This window comes from Trichosurus vulpecula, chromosome 7 (assembly GCF_011100635.1).
Source record: "Trichosurus vulpecula isolate mTriVul1 chromosome 7, mTriVul1.pri, whole genome shotgun sequence".
In the NCBI taxonomy this organism is placed as follows: Eukaryota; Metazoa; Chordata; class Mammalia; order Diprotodontia; family Phalangeridae; genus Trichosurus; species Trichosurus vulpecula.
Window position 1 is genome coordinate 32,465,680 of NC_050579.1, and position 19,954 is coordinate 32,485,633.

The window sequence follows — 19,954 nt, forward strand, 5'->3', positions numbered from 1 at the left end:
ATTTCTTTAAGCCTCTGGGGAGGGGGGGGCAGTGAATCCAGAGCTTTAACTTTAGCTGTAGAAGCTGGTCTGGCAAGCACTTGTGAAGCTCCTTTTGTACGTAGGACACAGAAGCCACAGATGCATTGGCATTCCTTAGGGAGGAGGCTGACCCGCCCCACCCTGCCCTGCCGTCTTCCTGGGGGCTTGGTCCATGTGGTTCCTCCCTCCAACCCCGTCAGGGCAGTGATGGGCCCTGGGTAGCCTCCTATCTGACCTTGTCTGTGCTTCTCTGCAGCAGCCCCCTCCTTCATACACAGCCTGTTCAGCCCCATCCTCCTGCTCAGCCTGGTCACCATGTGCGTCACTCAGCTCCGACTCATCTTCTACATGGGTGCCATGAACAACATCCTCAAGTTCCTTGCCGGCGGCAGCCAGGATGCAGGTGGGCCTCAGGGAAATGTCGCCCACTGTCCCAGCCCCACCCCAACCGACCTCCACATGCCTGGGGGTGGCACCCGTTCCGCTGTCTCATCACTCACAGAGGCAGGGGTGGGCATGGCCCACGCTGTGGGAGGGGCGCCTCCTGACCTGCTGTTGTCAGACAGGCTCTGCTGACCACCTGGAATCCTTTTTGCTGGCTCCCACCAGCAAGGCATCGAGTGGTTGAAATCCAGGGGAGTGTTTGAATGGCAGGGGGCCCCAGCTCATCAAATCCAGCCTGTCAGGTTCTGTCCTGCCTAGAGTTAGGAAAGTGTGCTGAGGGGTGGGTGCAAGTGGGAGATTTCTGCTTTCTCTCTCTCTTCCTTTCTTTCTTTCCCTTGCTTTTTTCTCTTTTTTTCTCTCTCCCCCTCTTTTTTCTTTCACATTTTTTCTCTGTCTTTGTCTCTTTCTCTTTCTCCGTCACTCTGCCTTCTCTCCACCTGCCCCCCTTTCTCTCTTCCTTCCAGTAGGGAAGGGATGGTTGGTTTATTAGGGGCCAGGAGGAAAGTGGCCCCCTGGGCCTCATCCTTAGCAGAGGTGCCAAGTTGGACATCAGCACTGAGACATTCCCTAAGGAAGCAGGAGGTGGAAGCTCCCAGAGGGAGATCTCACTCCCCGGGTCCTGGCAGCTCCAGCTGTGCCTGCTGCTGTCCAGCCTTGTGTCCTGAGGGCCTGCCCATCCTAGGATCCCTTGGCCAAAGCTTAGGAATTGCTGCTGCTGTTTGCCTTGTGTGTGAAGGTCCTGAACTAGGTAACAGATGAGGCCCAGGTCCAGTCAGGACTTGTTAGCCGAGGCTTACAGAACTAAATGTGCAGACCCCAAGGCCTGCTTTCACAGAATAGCACATGAGGTCTGCTGCAGCTGTTCAGAGGTGTGCACTCCATAAAGAAATCCCAGTGGACACAACCTGGCCCACACTGAATGTGGTGGATGGGCATGTGCAGGGAGACTCGGGGAGGGGGGGTGATTTCTGTGTTAGGATTCTTCTCCAAGGTACGCCACAAGGTAGAGGCAACAGGTAGCACAGTGGTTAGAGCTCTGGGCCTGGGGTCAGGAAGACCTGTGTTCAAATCCTGCCCCAGATGCTTATTAGCTGTGTGACCCTGGGCAGATCACTTTACCTGCCCAGGCCTCTGCTTTCTCATCTTAGAAATGACACTCCGTGGTCCCTTCTGGCTCTAAATCTATGATCTTGGGGTCCTGCCCATTGCTTTGATTGATCTGAGCTGCTAGAACTGTATTCTCCTCTGCAGAGGGAAACTGGGCTGGGCATTTAAAGGGATCCACAGGTTTTTATTTTCTTAGACCTGAAAAGGGCCCTGGAGCTCATCTGGCCCATGCCTCTCAGAGTGGGTGAGGGAGGGGTCAGCTGAGGTCACACAGCTTTCTGGGGCAGTGCCTGGACTAGAACCCTTGGCTTCTGACTCCTACTTCTGAGCTTTTCACTAGAAATGCTGAGAGCTGTTTCAAGGCCCCAGGGAAGTTTACCTTTTTCCCCTTCAGAAAGTATAAACTCTATCTCTTTAATGGAATGAGATGGGAGATGGTTGATAGGCCACTGTTTTATTTTATTTTATTTTTTGTTTTCTTAAAGGTTCCCCCCACCCCAGGGGTGGGGGAAATGCCTTTTTTTTTTAAATATCATGGCACCACTGCGGGGAAACAAGTTCCTCTCCTCCCCCTTGTACAGTTAACCAAAACAACCTTACCTGACCATATGCACCATTCTGTACCCATAGCCCATCACCTTGTTAATGAGAAAAGAGTGTGCTTCATCAGCTGTTGTTTGGGGCCACTTAATGAGAGTTCAGCTTAGGTCGACTGGTTTTTCTCTCATTTCTCATATGAATTTCTCTGCCTTGTATTGAAATCCCATTTCTAGGACGTGGCACTTTCAAGATGATTGAGCCAGGGATGTGCAGAGGCCCCTTTCTGTTTGAGGAAGGCCCTGCTCTGGCAGACGCCTTGTTTTTAGAGCTGTTTCCTCTTCTTCCTCCTCCTCCGTTCCCTGCCTCTCATTTCTGGGTGACTAAGCCGGCCTTAGAGCAATCTTCTGATTGAGGTGGCCCCCATTCTCACTTCCCCTGGTTGCTTCCCCATCCTAGTCTTAGCCACTGTACTGATTCACCAGCACATGGATGACGTAGGAGCCTGGCCTCACATGGCTACATCAGCAGCAGCTTGGGAAAGAGGAGAAATGACCGTATTGCTCCCTGCCAGTACACGTACCCCCAACTCCGCTGTGGCCTGTTTGGAGATCAGATGACTCTCCGCTGCTCCCACAGGGAGCTGTCTATGGGTCAGGTCCTGAAGCACAGCATGGCATTGCCAAGCCCCAGGCTGATTGTCTCTACCCCTCTCTTGTAAGCTGAGATTTCTGCTTCTAACGCCTTTCCTTTCTGCATTTCTCCCTTTGCTCCCTTGATGCAGTGATGGCTACAGGTAAGTGGGATGGCTTTCTACCCTTTCCTTCCTCCTTGACATCTCTTCATCAAAAAAGTCCGCCATGTTCAAAATCTTTCTCTGGCTCTTACCTGTCTTCCCTGCCCACCCTTGGCTAGGCCAGTGCGGGGGAAAAACCAAACAAAAACCAAGGGCAGGCAGCTAAAGTGGCCATTTTCAACACGTGGCAGGCCCAACATGTTAACTTGGAGTCCCTGTGACTTGCCTGTCTCTGGTAGCGTTCTGGATGTGCAATCTTTTTTTCATTTTAAAATTTGCATTTGCGTTGATGTCTTTTGTTTTTAAATCACCTGCATTTCCAAACTTCTCACCTTCCTGTCACTCCCTGAAGAGGAGAGCCATCCCTTGTCACAAAGAATAAAGCAGTTTGGCAAAGCCAACAGAGATGCCCAATGAGTCTTGTTAGGATGTGCTGTGGCCTGTCGATGAAAACTGGGGGAGGACTTTGCTGCTTTTTTTGAGCATAAACATTTATTTAATTAAAGAAAAAAGGAATTTTGCTTATAAGGTCGTGGGATTTGGAGCCAGAAAAGATGTTCCAGATCACCTAGGCCAGTCCACTCTTTCCACAGAAGGAAAGAAGGAGATTCTCTGAAGTTTCTGCAGGCAGTGAGTGGAAAGCTGATATTCAGATGGCAGTTACTCATCACTAATTTGTTGGCTTTTTTCATTGTCTGGGAGATAAGCATTTTGTAGTTCATTTGAAAGTTGGATTGTCTCTCTAGGGTTCTTAGCATAAGTAGTTAAGGCATCTTGTCTTTCTAGGGGCTTGGGAGTAGAAAATTGCATAGCCCTGATAGCAGAAACATCTGGATTTCCCTGCAATGACAAGTCACATCTGAGGCAGGCTAGCCACCAGTGACTCTGCCCAGCCCAGTGTCCCTAAGGCCATCATGTAGGAGGTAGCTTTTTTAATAGGGGCTGTCTTTCTCCCTAGTGGGTCTTTACACATCCATCTTTGGTGGGCTCCAGCTGCTCTGCCTCCTGACGGCCCCTGTCATTGGATACATCATGGACTGGAGGCTGAAGGAATGTGACGATGGCTCTGAAGAGGCCGAGGAGAAAGATGGTGACCAGTATGTGGACTGTGGGAGAACTGGAGGCTTGTGGGGTCGGGGAGGATGTGAAACCTGTTTAGAGCTAGCCATACCCTGGAGCGGGCCCCCATCGGGGCATGCCTGATGACATATGCAGGAAGTTCATTCCAGCAGACTCAGTGGTCCTACCTGGAATATCCTGCTGGCTCACTGTCAGAGACCCTTCCTGTCCTTCTTCCTCCTCACTAGCTAGTTGGCTCCTCCTTAGAGTTACGAGGTTAGAGCTGAAAGGGACCTTTAGAAATCAAAACTGAGGGGCCCAGAGAGGCAGACCCATTTGTTCAGGGTCACAGAGATAGTGAGAGCTGGGATTTGAACTCAAGTCCTCTGATTCCAAATTCAAAGCTCTTTCCCCTCCGGGCACCAACAACAGAAGAAAATTAATGGAAAAATGGGAAATGCCAGCTGTTTAGTGATGCTCTTTCTTCATAGCTTCCCAGAAGGCCTAGAAGAGGTTAAGATCAATGGTGTTGGGATTATCCATAGCTTGTCCTTGTTCCCTGCCATTGTTCTTCCCACCTCTCCACCCATGATCCAGCCTCTCCTTTCCCTCCCCACACCCTCCCTGGGAGCTAGCAAGTGAGAAAAGAAATGGATTTGGAGTCAGAAGACCTGGGTTTGAATCCTGGCCCACTTACCATCAGGGTGACCTTAGACGAGTCCCTCAACCTTATGAACCTCAGTTTCCTCATCTGTAAAAAGAAAGGTCAAACCAGATGATCCTGAAGGTTCCTTGCAAATCTAAATCTTCTTTGAGCCAGTGATTCCCCAGTTCATAGTATGTAGTTGTTCTCCATTCCTCAGAGCTCTTCCCGTGTGAGTGTCTGAGAGGCCATGCCAGAGGGTGGAGCTTGGCATATCCTCCGTGATGGCTCAGCCCAGAGGGACCCCCTGAAGCAGGCGTGATTCTCATTTCCTACTATGGTACCTGTCGGTCCCAAGTAGGCAGTGTTAGCACTGAGCCTACATCAGGAGGATCCCCTACCCACAGTAGCAGCCCCTGGCACCTATGTCTGTATTTGTGCTTCTCTGCAGAGGGGAGAAGAAGAAGAAGCGAGATCGCCAGATTCAGAAGATCACCAATGCCATGAGGGCTTTTGCGTTTACGAACCTCCTGCTGTTGGGGTTTGGAATCACGTGTCTCATTCACAATCTGCCTCTGCAGGTAGGAGGAGGTGGTTGATGACCTAAGTGGAGACTCAGCAGGGTGGAGGGGATGGGAAAGGACAGAGGGGTTCTGGAACCACATTGGCCCTCTCCCAGCATGGGGCTGTCCAGCCACTGCATGAGGCTGCTACTCCTAAGGGGTCTGCCCAGGCTTTTGGATTTGAGGGTCCAGAAAGGCCCCTCTGACCTCCATGATATGGCCACAGAGGGCAGGTGTGCAGCTGCTGCCCTCCTGTCCTGGGCCACTGGGGCAGCAGGAGAGGCCTGGTCAACTCCATTACCCAAGGGAGTCTTTCTGGTTCTGCTCCTACCGTGGTGCTTGAGAGTGTTTGGCTCCCGGGGTGGGAAGGAGCTGGACAGAACGTCGTCCTTCCTATGCTCTGACGATGTTCTGTTCTTCGAAAAGCAATTATTGATATATTTAGGCTTTGTACCACCTTAATTTCTAAATCTGTCCTTCCCCTCCCCTCCCCAAACCATCCCTTGTCGTAAAAGATAAAAAGGAAAGGGAGAGAGAAAGCAGCTCTGTGCTGAGAACATTTCAGTAATGGCGGGTGGTCAGGGCCAGGGCTGGGGGCGTGCTGAGAAGTAACGTCTAACTTTGGAGTTAGTGATTGTCCTGGGTCAGAAGGATTCCAGTCAATCAACAAGCATTTATTAAGTGCCTACTATTTGCCAGGCCCTATGCTGGGCACCGAAGGTACAAAGACATAAATTAAACAGGCCCTGCCTCTAGGAGGGGCAGACCACATGTATATGTATAAACATCCAGGGTGTCCCAAATATCTTAGTGCGGGTTTGAGCAGGCTTAAGCCACACTAAGAGGTTTGGGACATCCTGCTATGGTACTGGGTAGATAATGAATACAAGACGGGGAAGAACTGACCACTTTGGGGATCAGGTTTGAGCTGAGCTTGGAAGGAAACTAGGAATTCTAAGAAGTAAGGAAGGAATACATTGTAGACATGAGGGTTGCACAGCTGGTGCAAAGGCCCAGAGACTGGAGATAGAATGGTATGTGTAAGAACAGTGGGGAAGGCTGGATTTGTGTTTAGATTATAGAGTGAGTGATGAGGATGGATGTGGTCGGAGCCAGGCTGCAAGAGGATTTCACTGGCAGAGGGGTTTGTTGTGATCCTAGAAGGAATAGGGAGCCCCTGCAGGTTATTGAGCAGAGCAGTGACATTGTCGGACCTGGGCTTTAAGAAGATCACTTTGGCTGCCGAGTGGAGGGTGAAGTGCGGTGGGGAGACTTCGTTAGAAGGTTGTTGTGTGGAGAGAAGGGACTGGACAGTGAGGCCTGGTGGGTGGGTAGCAGAAGAAGGGATGATGTGAGGAGCCAGGGAGAACGGTGAGGTGGCAGACCAGGGGGCCAGGAGGGTGACACTTCTCTCACCCTGCACGAGAGAGCAAACGTAGGAGACAGGGGAGAAGGGACTGGCTCGTTCTGGGTAAACTCCCGAGTTTACAGAGTGGCCAACAGAGGGAGGCAGGTGGGGCCGAGCCCCATACTCTGGGCCCTTGTGGCTGTGCCCAGGGCTCTCTGGTCCCCTCTTTGGCTCTGTTGTCTCAGTAACATTTGTCATCGGTGGGGTGTTACCTCCTGAGGATGCAGCTCGTCAGGCTATGATTCCTAAGGATCAGGGCAGTGATGGCAGAAACTGCGCATTTGGGCAGGTGTGTGTGTGTGTGTGTGTGTGTGTGTGTGTGTTATTTGGATTTATTCAGCATGACAAAGGGCAGACTGAGCTTGGCACCTCTAGCACCCACATTCCTGGGAACAGGTCCTGGCTACTGGACTAGATGTGGGCCTGCTGGCTGTGTGCAAAGAAAGCTTCTGAATGCTTAGCCTTTACAAACAAAGCTCTCGAATGGAAGAGGCCCCTGGGCAATCGTCAACAAGAACTGGCCAGCATACTGGGCCCGTGTGGGGCTGACCAGTGGGGCAGAGCAGGCGGGGGCGGGGGCAGCCCCAGCCAGGATCTTCCCAAGACTGGGGGCAGAGCAGGCAGGGGGTGGGCACCTGGAGAGGGCCTGATTCCCAATCATTCCCACCCATCTGATCCTCAGCAGTTTGCCCTGGGCTGTCACATCAGTGATCTCATCTGCATGTGTCCCATGGTGGAATGGGAGCTTCTTGAAGGCACGGACTCTTCTCCCTTTTGCCTGTATATCTGAACATAGTAGGCACTTTGCCTGCTGGAACATAGTAGGCACTTAAATAATTAGTTGATTTGATCCTTACAACACGCAGTTTAGAAGTAGTTCAGGGATTTGATGTCTCGCTCTGTTTTATTTTATTTAACTTGGAGGGGCGGCATTCTAGGTGATTTCACCATCCTCAGTAACTCCCAATATGGAAACTTCGTCCACTGAAGCAAATTGTCAGCTTAATTGTAATGACAATGCTTATTCGTTAACCAAGGCATCTGTTAGAACTTTAGGGGTTTCCTGGGGGGCTCTTGGAGGTAAGGCCAGCCAGCTAGGTCAGAGGCTCCAGGGTCAGTCCCTATCTACTCTGCCACTGTCCGACACTCACCCCAGCTGCCGCTGCTCCCTTGAAGAAAGCCAGATGGGGGGAGGGAGAATATCCTGCGGCTGTCTCCAGGCACAGCCTGGGCAAAGGCATGTAAGAGGGAGATAGATGGTGTGTTGCATTCAGGGAGCCACAAGTGGGTCACTTGGTGAGAATGTTGATTTTGTGAGCTCACTTTGGAAAGACAATTTAAGCTCTGAACAGAGACATCTCAACTTCATGCTAAAGCCAATGAGGAGAGACCATCAGACCTCTGGCAGCTGTGTGAAGGACAGATTGGAGGAGGAGACTGGAGGCTGGGGAGCCAGTTAGGAGGCTGTTTGAACCTCTTGGGCAGAAGGCAGCGAGGACCTAAAGTGGGGCGGGGGCAGATGCCAGAGGTAGTCAGGCACTGGATGTGAGCTCCAAGGGAAAGAAAAGAATCCAGGAAGCATCCAAGGTTGTGAACCTGGCAGGGGGGTGGGATGGGGTGGGGCAGAGGGATACCATTATTTTTGACAAACGACATATTTGTGGGGACAGAAGTGGAGTTCTGTTCGGGGTCCTTGTGAATGGGGACAGTTTAGCTGTTTGTATTGGTATCCCCCAGTGTCTGGCATGTAGTAGGCACTTCATAAATGCTACCTGATTGCTTGGGCCCACCGTGTGTGAGATGCCCAGGGAAGGTTCTGGTCCTGCTGTCCAAGGATAGCAGAGGGACCAGGCTGTCTGAGGAGAGCAGAGAGACCAGACCGTCCATGGACACTCACCTTCTGCTTTTTCTGCAGATTCTGTCCTTCATCCTGCACACAATCGTTCGGGGCTTCATCCACTCTGCCGTCGGGGGTCTCTATGCTGCTGTGTGAGTTGGTGCTTGCTGAGACTAAAGGGACAGAGGGTCAGGGTGAAGTCAAGAGTCCTTCAGGGCCAGCCTGTGACTTTCCCCCATAGATAGGCCTGGCTTCCTTTGAGATATGTTTGTTTTGCCCCAGAAAGCGGAGTGACCAGCAGTAAAATCGGTGGGAAAGGTGATTTGAAGGAGAGTTAGATGCTCCTGAGCCAGGCCTGCGAACAAGGTCATGACATCTGCCTAGGGCCCGTGACTGCAGCACGTTCCATGGCCATCCGCCTCAGGGCTGACCCAGAATGAGGAAGGGGAGGGTCACAGGAAGCCTCCTGGGAGCATGAGAGGGGAGGCCCAGTGCACCAGGCCTTCCCCACAAGCTGGGGGAGTTTTAAAGACTCAGCTTGGCTGCTGCAGTATGGATAATTGAATACAGAGTACATCCAGAAACCCTCTCCCAGGCTGCCCAGAGAGCTCAGCATCCTGGAGCCAGAAGCCATGTCAGGCCCCAGCTGGAAAAGGCCCCATAGCCCTCCAAGAAGTGACGCCATCCATTTGGAGCCCAGATTGACCCCCTGCTCTGTGGCCCGAGCCTTGCTTAGCCCCAGACTCTTAGGATCTTTATCTGCTTGTCATGGGCCCTGGCCTCTGGGGACTATGGTGGCTTACTCCCAGTTTGTCCTGTTCTTAGGGTATACATGTATGATGTGTGTCTGGTGGTGTGTGGGTGTGCGGATGATGTGGAGTGGTGTATGTTTATGTGTGTATGTGTTTGTATATGTGTGGGAGGGGTAGGTGGGGCACAGTATATGTGTATTTGGGGTGTGTGGATACTGTGGGTGGGTGGGTGGGGGTGGTATGTGGTGGGGTACTGGGGAGGATATATATGTATGTGTGGGCATGAGGGGGCCCCCTGAGACAGGACCGAGCCCAGGGCCGCCCATCACGGTGGCTGAGTCTTGGCGAGGCAGCTGCTGCCCGGGGCTCACATCTGAGCCTGGCAGTATCACCGTGGGTCTGTGATTACACAACCTTTCCTTGGACTCAGGCTCCGGGAACACTAGGCCACAGCTCAGACACGCTCCTCGGCTTGTTTTCCGGGAGCCTCGGTGTTATGAAATCCTTTTCAGCAGGATCTGCCAGTCCCCAGAGTCCCCCCCCCCCCCCCCCCCCCCCCCCCCCACACACACACCACATATACACTCACTGCTCAGCCTCTGGGCTGGCTGTTTATGTCCCCAGGGACCAAGGGCTGTGATGGGAGTATGCTGAGCAGGTGCTCAAGCAGGCGAGCGCGCTCGCACGCACACACACGCACGCGCGCGCGCGCACACACACACACACACACTCTCACACACTTATGCGCATGTACATACACATACTCTTGCATGTGCACACACGTGCAGACACACACACACGGGCACACACCCTGAATCCACCCCTGGCAGTGCCCAGTTTAGAACTCAAAGAGGCCAGACCTCGGAGACTCAGCAGGATGTGATGGGGGGGTGCTGCTCTCTGGGGACCCTTCCCCATCCCGTCAAGGAGGACAGGCCCCTCCTTTATTTGGTCCTGAGCCTTCTCTCAGAGGCTCCGAGGAGGGGACTGCATCTGATGGGACTAGGCTACAGAGCCTTTGCCTAAGAGTCTGCAAGGGGGTGAAATGAGGAGAGAGGGGTCTGGGAGTTAGAAAGACCTGAGTTCAAATCCCACCTGAGGCATTTAGTAGCTGTGACCTTGTTTGCCTCGGTTTCTTCTATAAAATGAGGGTGTTGAACTCACAGCCTTTGAGGGTCATGACCTCTGTCCTGAGGGGAGGCCAGCCCTCACTGACAGGATTCTGGTTTGCTTTGGGCAGGTACCCCTCCACCCAGTTTGGCAGCTTGACGGGCCTTCAGTCCCTGATCAGCGCGCTCTTTGCTCTCCTGCAGCAGCCTCTGTTTGTGGCAATGATGGGGCCCCTTCAGGGAGACCCGTTTTGGGTAAGTGGAGGCTGGACCAGGAAGGCTCATGTGGCCAGGGCGGGGCAGGGAGCTGCCACCTCCCAGGCCGACATGACATCAGCACTCTCCCTCGAAGCCATTTAGAAGGTGGGGGAGGCTAGCATTTTGAGACAGTGCGGGTGCCGGTGCAGGGTGGTCCAGTGAATAGGGCACTGGTTTTGGAACAAGAGGATCTGGAATCAAACCCTTCCTTGTTGCTTATTCCACAGGACCTTGGGCAAGTCATTTGTCCTCACTGAGCCCCCATTCCTCGTCCATAAAGATGGAGAGGCTCTGCTGGGCGGGATCTGAAGGTTTTTCCAGCTTGGAAGCAGGGGTGTGCTGGGGCTAGCTCAGCATGCAGGCTTGGGAGGGCCATTGTTAAATTTTCAGCTGGGGATTTACACCGTGGGATTTGATAGATGTCACAAAGCGGGGCTTGGTTTGTTTTGTGGATTATCTTGGTATAAGAAGGTGATGGAGAAGGTTCAAAGAATGCAGACAAAACGGATGAGGATTTTCTGGAGAACTGGGCGTTAAACATTTACCAGCAGCTTTGGGTTAGAAGGAACCACCAAGGCCTCCAGCCCGAGGTTCAGAACCATGTTGGTGCCATCTGGTGGGGCCTATTGGCCCCTGCTCAGAAACAACTTTTTTAATGCATTCAGTAACACACATAGGACCACAAAGGCAACCAGTTAGATTGGAATACAGTGATCACTGGGTCAAAAATGACGAGTTCACAGGACCCAGGTTAGAAACCTCTGCTAGTCCGAGGCCCAGTGACTTGACCAAGGTCACATGTAGCAAACGTCCGAGGTGGAATTTGAATCCAACTCTTTGGATTCCAGGGTCTGTGTTCTCTCCTCCTTGCTTGTCTGTTGAGCTTGGCTTTTTCTGCTGGGAGAGCAACTTCCTTTCTTGGCTTCTTCCTTCCCTTCTCTCTGCTTTCCAGAAGGGGAAGGGAGGAAGGCTTCAGGCAGCCTTAGGCCTAGGAAGTCCCTGGGTACCTGAGAACCCTCTCCCCTCCCCCCTCCACCCATCCCCTCCTTTGGGAGACTCACTCTCCCCCTCATTCCTCCCCAGGTCAACATGGGCCTCCTCGGGCTGAGCCTGCTGGGCTTCTGCTTGCCTCTTTACCTGATCTTCTACCGGCGACAGCTGCAGAGGCAGCTGGACCAGAAGAGGGAGGACGAGAAACTCTTCCTTAAGATCAATGGCACCCCCAATCAGGAAGCCTTTGTGTAGGCGGTGGCTGCCTGTGGCACCCCCCACGCTTCACTCTACAGCTCCTCCCCAACTCTGACCATGGCTGCCTTTGACCCCCCCACCCCCCGGCCTGGCCGGAGCATACATCCCACATCACCCTGCCTCTGCCCCTGTCCACCCTGACATTCTTGGGATTCAACAGCTGTGTTTGCAGCTCAGGCCCTTGGGCCCTCACCAGGAGCTGGGATGAGATGGGATGGATGCTGAGGGCCTGAGACAGCAGCCCCTGGTACTAGACTGACTGCCTCATCCTTGTTAGGGTGGGCCTTCCTGGTCTTTCTGGCCAGAGCTGCTTAGGAGCTACATCCCCATGAGGCTGGTACTACCCTCTGCCCACCTCCCAGCTCCATCTCTGTGCTCCCGGAGGACCGGTCTGGTGGCTCTCTGCTTTCTGCCACAACGGACTGACCAGGACGATACTGTGGGGTTGGCACCAAACTCGGATGCCTAGTGGGCCCCCTTTCCTGAGTTCTTGGGTAACGCCTCATTCACCAAATTTTAGGAAGGGGGCCATCCTCCATGCCCCCCCCCCCCCCGTGAGTCAGGCCAGCTGCTGCGTCTGCTGCATGCTGGCACACTGTCTACCCACGATGAGGCTTTTGAGGCCTGTCCGCTCCACATGGACCCAGATACACACCTCCTGGCCTGGTGGCACCCGGGATGGCCATCACCCACGAAAGCTGTCTGAGGAAGGAAGGGCCCTCTTGTCATTGTTGGTGCTAACTCCCTTGTGATTCTGCTCTTGTCCCACATCCCCGCCCTGCAGAGTCTCTGCTATCCTGTGCATGGGGGACCCCTGTCACCTGCATCTTGCTGTGTCCCTGCTGGCCAGGACAGAGGGAATGGCCTTGCTCTGAGACTGGGGCAAAGGTCAGGGGACACGAGGCAAGACCTCACAGGGAGCCCCGGAGCCTGACCCTTGGCCTTAGAGGGCAGTTGGGTGGGTGGGGCCTCACTGGGCAGCCCTGGGCAGGGTCCATTTGCAGAATGGGGGGCATTTGGGGGGGTAGGGGAAGAGAATGAAGGGAGGGGGCCTGTTGGACTCCCAGACTCTTTGGGGGAGGGGGGGAAGAATCGTGTGTTTGGATTTTGGAATTATGTGAGTGTGTGCCTGGGTGTGTGTGTTCAGGACCAGAGCCCCTGGGCTGGTTTGTGTGAGATGGAGTGATGCAGCTGCAGATCTACGGCGCCCCCTGGCGTTAGGCTTTCCAAAGTTGTCCTGGCCCTTTATGGAATGCAGGGGCCCCTCTTGGCCTAGCTGTTCCCTTCTATCCCTGCTCCAGCTGGGCAGTGGGAAACAGGTGCTGCCCTTGGGGCTCTGGCCCAGGATGTGGCTTCCGTGTGTGCGCCTGCCGCACCCGTCAGTTGCTACCTGTTTTTAAAAGGACTATTTCTTGAGGCTTCCTAGTAGGTCTAAAAGTGGTATGGGCTTGGGATTTTTTTTTTGTCTTATTTTAAAGTTTTCTCAAACTTTTTTTTTATTATAAAGCAATAAATCCATCTTCCTTGTAGTCAAGGAAATTTGTGTTTGCATATGCCAGTTTGGGACTTGGTACAGAAAATTTGAAATCTCAGATTGCTTGATTCCTTCTTGGATGACCACAGATTCCAGTGTCCCCTCTACCTCTTGGTGCTTATCCAGAGCACCTGCCAGGCATTGCCCCAGCCCTGCCTTCCCACCCCACACACCCCTGCCTCACTGGAAGGGGTGGAGGCCAGATACAGATAGTGGCTCCCTTGGCTACAGGCCCAAGCCTAGCCCAGCATGAAGCGAAGCCAATGGAGCAGGGTCAGAACTGGGCCATCCTAGGCTCACTTTTGGCAGCCCATGCAAGCCTGGGATCCCCTCAGGTCCTCGAGGACTGCAGGGAAGTAGTACACTTAGGTTTGTCTTTCTTCCCTGATGGGTTTCCATTGTTGATCAGAAGGACCGGGGATGACTTCTGAGTTAAATGCATCTTGGATCTATGGTCTAGGCCTAGAAACTTGAGAAACAGTGAGCAAGAGCAGACAGAAGCACCAGCCTGGGGAAGTCAGAAGAGCCAGGATCTAATCCCAGCTCTGTCTTTAATTAGCTGCGCCACTTCAATCACTCGGTTCTCCGGGCTGCATTCTTCTTTTTTTTCTTCCATCCGTAGGAAAAGAGGTAGTTGGACTAGATAAATTCCAGACTCCCTTCTGGATGTCTGACTACAGGAACAAGAATGCAGGTCTGGAATCAGAAGGTGAAGGGCTGGGGAGGAAGCCGAGCTAGGACTTGAGGAACTTTGTTGTGGTTAAGGGCAAGGGGGGAGGAAGGGGGCCTGGGGGGGGGGGCGGGGATAGGGGAGAAAAAAAAAGTAACCCAACAGTACATTTCAGAAAAACAGAGGGCCTCTCTAAGAGTCATGGGATTGTGGATTCAGGGAGCCAGAAGGGAGCTTAGGAACTGGGAAGGTCAACCCCTGCTTCTCATTTTACGGATGAGTAAACTGAGGAACAAAAGAGGTTTTTAAGTGACTTGTCCAGGGTCAAACAGCTAGAAAGGGTAAGAGGTAAAATTTGAACTCAGGCCAACCAGACTCCAAGTCCAGGTTTCTAACCACTGCACCATCCAAGTGTTTACAACAAGTGGGAATGTATTGCCCATCAGGGTGGAGGCGAGACCATGATGCCAACATTCACCCACTTGCTCTGAGATCCAATATAGATGAGTCACAGGATTTGACGTGCTCAGGACTTTACCCAAGATAGCAAGAGCCACCTACCACCTTAGACTGTTACCAGGGACCCTGTTCTTATGTCCTGGTATGGTGGAAATAGTGTTGGATTTGGACCTAGAGGAAGCGGGTTTGAATCCTGCCTTTGCTATTGATTAATGTGAATGTCATTGGTGAAATCAGTCATCTGAGCCTCCGGTCTTTTTGTGTGTTTTTTTTGGTCTTTGTCCCTACAGTGAGGGGTTAGACCAGATGGCTTTGAGGGTCCCTTCTGGCTCTGGGTTTCTGATTGTGTGCTCAGCCGCCTGCCTGGCCGTTAGCGTCTCACCATCTAACAATAATAAAAACCAATCCTAAGTGCTCATGTGTGGAGTCTGCTGGTGGCTACAGCTCGGCCAGCCATGACATTGGTTCAAGAAGGAGAAAGGATGGTCTCCCCTATAACAAAGTCAAATTGGATGTATTCATATGCCTTGTAATTACTGCATACACCCCCCTCCCATTTTCCAAAGCAGTTCCATTTATTTTTTAAATGAAACTTTATTCTGAATGAGGTCTTGCAAAAGGGAGAGCCTTTGTTAGGCTGTAGTATGGATTTTTGACTTGCAAAATATTGTTATGGAATTTCTAAGTTCCTGGGACCTTGTTGGCACCAAGTGCCTGCATATGCCTTGTGTGTTTTGTTGGCGTTTTATGGAATCTTTGTTTCTTTGGAGTGGGGAAGGCAGGGCAATTGGGGTTAAGTGACTTACCCAAGGTCACACAGCTAGTAAGTGTGTCAAGCGTCTGAGGTCGGATTTGAACTCAGGTCCTCCTGACTCTAGGGCCAGTGCTCTACTCACTGTGCCACATAGCTGCCCCATTTCATGGAATCTTTAAAGATTATGAGACCGAGGAACCAAATTCAACCCTTGAAATGCCTCCCTATTCTCCCAGTTCATCTAACCCTTGCAAAAAAAGCAAAAAACCCCAAAACCCAATGTTTTGTGGATGCTTTTTAAAAATAGGCCTCACTTTCATTTCCCAGGGATACCATATCCCTCAGTTGGATCCTTCCTTGTAGCAATTAAGTACAGTGTAGCAAAACAAATCAACACATTGGCCTTGTCAGAAAATGTATGTTTGGCTCTGCACCCATAGGCCCTCACCTCTCTACTACCTGCCAGCCTCCTAGAAAGTAAAGTCTCCAGGAGCCTTATTCTTCAGATCCTTATAATTCCCTTTCCATCCCCCCACCTGAACTAGTTGACTGCCAGATCCCTCATAACCTTATTTCTGTAGCCAAAGTCCTTTTTCCATCCTCATCCTTCTTGACCTCTGTGGCATCTGATACTGTGAACACCGTCTCCCCGTGATCGGCTTTCTGTGGTACTGCCTGCTCTCACGCTTCTCCCACTTCTCTGACCATTCCTCCCCCATCTTTTTGCTAAGTTCTCTCTGGACCCTTAAGGGTGAACGTTTCTCAAGGTTCTGTCCTAGGCCCTCCTGTGTTACCGTTTTCTTTCCCACTTGTGCCCCAACTCTGACTTCTGCACAAGTGTTTGGGAGATTTCTAGTCTTAGACTCTCCTTGGACCTTTGTGCTGGTATTTCCAGTTCCCTTATGGATATCTCCACTTGGGTGTTTCACCAGCACCTTAAAGTTACACGTCCAAGATCCAACTCATCCTCCTGAAAACAAACAAATCCTTTCCAGAACCTTGAGTTAACCTTACCTCTTTTTTCTCTCCCCTCACACCCAGTCTGTTCCTAAGCCCTATCACTCCTTCATTGTTGTCGTTCAGCTCTAGTGAGGGGGTAGGGTCTGCTAAACTGTTTTTGTTGTTCAGCCTTTTTTCAGCCATGTCCGACTCTTCGTGACCCCATCTGGGGTTTTCTTGGCAAAGATACTGGAGGGGTTTGCCATTTCCTTCTGTAGCTCGTTTTACAGATGAGGAAACTGAGGCAAACCGGGTGAAGTGACTTGCCTAGGGTCATACAGCTATTAAGTGTCTAAGGTCACATTTGAACTCAGGTCTTTCTGACTCCAGGCCTGGGTCTCTATCTACTGCATTCATTCATTCATACCTCCACAGTATCTCTTGAATCAGGCCCTTCCACTTCAAACTTCCCCTCCCCCCATCAGGCTCAAGTTGGTCTTTCTGGCTTCAGTCTATCCCTTTTCTAATCCAAGCTCCACACCATTTCCCAAGGAACCTCCCAAATGCACCATCATGACTCACTGCTGAGTAGAAGAATCTGAGGGTCTGGATTCAAATCCTAGCTGTCCCACATAGTACCTTCATGACCTTGGCCAGATCAACCAACCTCCTTGGGCCTTAGTTTCCTCAGGTGTAAAGCGAGGTGGTTAGACTCAGTGGACTCTGAAATCATTTCCAGATGCTGCTACTCAGAGAGAATCATGGATGGCTCCCTGTTGTCTACCAAATAAAATATAAACTGGTTGTGGCGTTCAAAGATCTCCACAATCTAACTTGTACCGACATAAATTTTTTTTCTTTTAAATTTTTTCTCAATTAAATGTAAAGACAATTTTTAACATTAATTTTTTAAAATTAACGAGTTCCAAGTTCTTTCCCTTACTCTCCTCACCCTTCTCTGAGACAGCAAGCAATTTGTTACAGGTTATGCATGTGCAATCATGCAAAACATATTTTCATATTAGTCATGTTGTGAAAGAAGACAGACAAAAACAGAAGAAACATGAAAAACAAAAGTGAAAAAAGTTATGCTTTGATCTGCATTCAGACTCCATCACTATTTAGCCACATTGAGAAAGAAAACCAACTAAACTACAACAACCCAAGAAAAATGAAATTTTAAAAAAGTATGTTTCAATCTGTATTCAAACTAATTCAGTTCTTTCTCTGGAGTTGGATAGCAATTTTCATCATGAGTCCTTTAGAATTGTCTTAGATCATTGCATTACTCAGAAGAGCTGAGTCTATCAAAGGCAGTCATCACACACTGTGGCTGTTACTGTGTACAGTGTTCTCCTGGTTCTGCTCATTTCACTCTGCATCAGTTCATATATGTCTTTCCAGGTTTTTCTGAAGTTGGTCTGCTCATTTTTTAAAAAAATAAATTATTTTTTTAGTTCACAACACTCTAAGTTTTTGGTTTCCAAATTTTCCTCCCTCTCCTTCCTCCTCACCACCAAGACTACATAATCCGATAAAGGTTCTACATATATCTTCAAATTAAACTTATTTACGTAATAGTCCAGTTGTAAAGAAGGATTATAACCAATGGAATGAATCATGAGAAAGAAGAAAGGAAACCAAAAAAGAAGGAAAAAAGAGAGCAAATAGTTTGCCTCAATCTGCATTCAGATTCCCTAATACTCTGGATGTGCATAGCTTTTTCCATCATGAGTCTTTTGGGTCTGTCTTTGAACCTTGCGTTGATGAGAGAGGCCAAGTCTATCAAAGTTAGTCCTTACAGGTACCGTGCGTCTGTAATTGTGTATAATGTTCTCCTGTTCTGCTCCCCTGACTCAGCATCAGTTCATATAAGACTTTTCAGGTTATAAGGAAGTCCATCTGCTCCGCATTTCTTATGGCACAATAGTATTCCATTACATTCATAACCACAATTTGTTTAGCCATTCCCCAATTGATGGGCATCCCCTTGATTTCCAATTCTTTGCCACCACAAATATAAATATATTCTATAAATATTTTTGTATGTACGGGTTCCTTTTCCCCTTGTATGATCTCTTTGGGATATATCCCTAGAAGTGGTATTGCTGAGTCAAAGGATATAACATTTTTATAGACCTTTGGGCATAGTTCCAAATTGTTCTCCAGAATGGCTGGATCAGTTTACAACTCCACCAACAATGTAACAGTGTTCCAATTTTCCCATATCCTCTCCAGCATTTATCATTTTCCTGTTTTGTTATGTTAGCCAGTCTGACAGGAGAGTAGTAACTTGGTTTCTTCTTTGCCTATCCTGATTCCCTGCTCATCATTTCTTATAGCACAATAGTATTTCATTACATTCATATACCACCACTCAGCCATTCCCCGATTGATGGGCATCCCCTGAATTTCCAATTCTCTGCCCCCACGAAAAGAGCTGCTGTAAATATTTTTGTACACATACATCCTTTTCCTTTGCTCTCTTTGGGATACCACCCTAGAAGTGGTATTGCTGGGTCAAAGGGTATGCATAGTTTTCCAGCCCTTTGGGCATAGTTCCAAATTGTTCTCCAGAATGGTTGAATCAGCTCACAACTCCACAAACAGTTGCATCTTTTTGAGCTTTATCTCATACATGTTTCTACCTGCCAGGCCTTTCCCTATTCCCAACTAACTGTCTCCCATCTCTGTTCTTTTGCTCATATCAACCCCCATACCTGAAATGAACCCTTGCCTTGCACTCCCCCCAATACTTTTATCTAACCATTGATGTCCTTCCTTCAAGGCCCAATTGAGATGCCACTTCTTCTATGAAACTTTCCCTGACATCATCTTCCCCCACCCCACTCCCTTACCCCTGCCCTGTGAAATTTATCTTTTCTCCCTCATGTTTCTAATTAACCTTTGCTTGGACCTGTCCTTTGTACTTATATTATTGCCCCTTGGTGTTGTGGGTGTTTATGTAGTCGTCCCCCAAATTAGATTAAATTGTATTTTTTGAGAGCAGAGTCTGTGTTCTCTCTGAGTATCCCCAGCACAGTGCCTATATGCTTAGTAGGTATTTACTGTTCTCTGTTGGTTTCAACTGTATAGTGATAGAGACCATGGGTTCATTGTATTAAAATTTAACTTAGAAGCTTCTTGCTCTCCTGCCAGCTGGTCGTTCTATACAGCCTTAAGGATTAGAAAGCATTTACTTTACCAGGGCCCTGTGAGGTAGGTCCTATGAGTACTGCCTTCCCTATTTTATAGATGTGCAAATTGAGGCTTAGAAGCTGCGGAGCTTGACCAGCACTTAGCACAGTGCCTGACACTTAGTAGGATGCTTACTAAGTGCATATTGACTGACTGACCAGAGGCACATAGTTCTTGAGTCTCCTTCAAGGTTAGGTGCTGCTGCTTTGATACTGAGGAGGGTATATGGGGTAGTATGAGTTCTTTGTGGGCCCAGTGCCTGCCTGGCACCTAATGGGCAGGCGCTGGTTAAATGCTTATTGATTGGTTTAAAAAATGATGGAAACCCAGCAGAGAACCATTAGTGTTTGAACTGGGAGTCAGGCCAGGGGCCGAGACTGCTGGGGGCCTTTGGGAGCTGGGTCAGAGAGGAGGCACTGACAGGGCCAAGCTTCAGGCAAGTGGACAGCTGGGGGTCAGGCCCTCACAGAGCAATGCAGGGAGCCTTTCAGAGGGTGGCAAAGGTGACTTCCACTCAACTGGTAACTATCCTCTGCCCCTCTGAAGGAACCAGGTCCAGCTCTGCACTGATCTTTCAGGTTGGACAGTCTGCATCGAGCTCCTCTCGGGGGTCTCCAC

The 19,954-nt window shown here is 50.2% G+C and overlaps 1 protein-coding gene across 2 annotated transcripts in view; it reads left to right on the forward strand.

Moving 5' to 3' along the window:
- The window catches only part of SLC43A2 (solute carrier family 43 member 2), a 48,669-nt gene extending 35,353 nt beyond the window's left edge, over nt 1-13,316 (forward strand). The window contains exons 9-15 of one of the 2 annotated variants that reach the window (XM_036769343.1): nt 278-424; nt 2,894-2,905; nt 3,864-4,002; nt 5,059-5,188; nt 8,494-8,567; nt 10,408-10,531; nt 11,618-12,727. In XM_036769343.1, the coding sequence (XP_036625238.1) occupies nt 278-424; nt 2,894-2,905; nt 3,864-4,002; nt 5,059-5,188; nt 8,494-8,567; nt 10,408-10,531; nt 11,618-11,779 (788 nt within the window). In that variant the 3' untranslated portion in view covers nt 11,780-12,727. Of the gene's footprint in view, nt 1-277; nt 425-2,893; nt 2,906-3,863; nt 4,003-5,058; nt 5,189-8,493; nt 8,568-10,407; nt 10,532-11,617 lie in introns of both variants that reach the window. The other variant, XM_036769344.1, reaches the window with a different exon arrangement.
- The last annotated feature ends 6,638 nt before the right edge of the window (nt 13,317-19,954 follow it).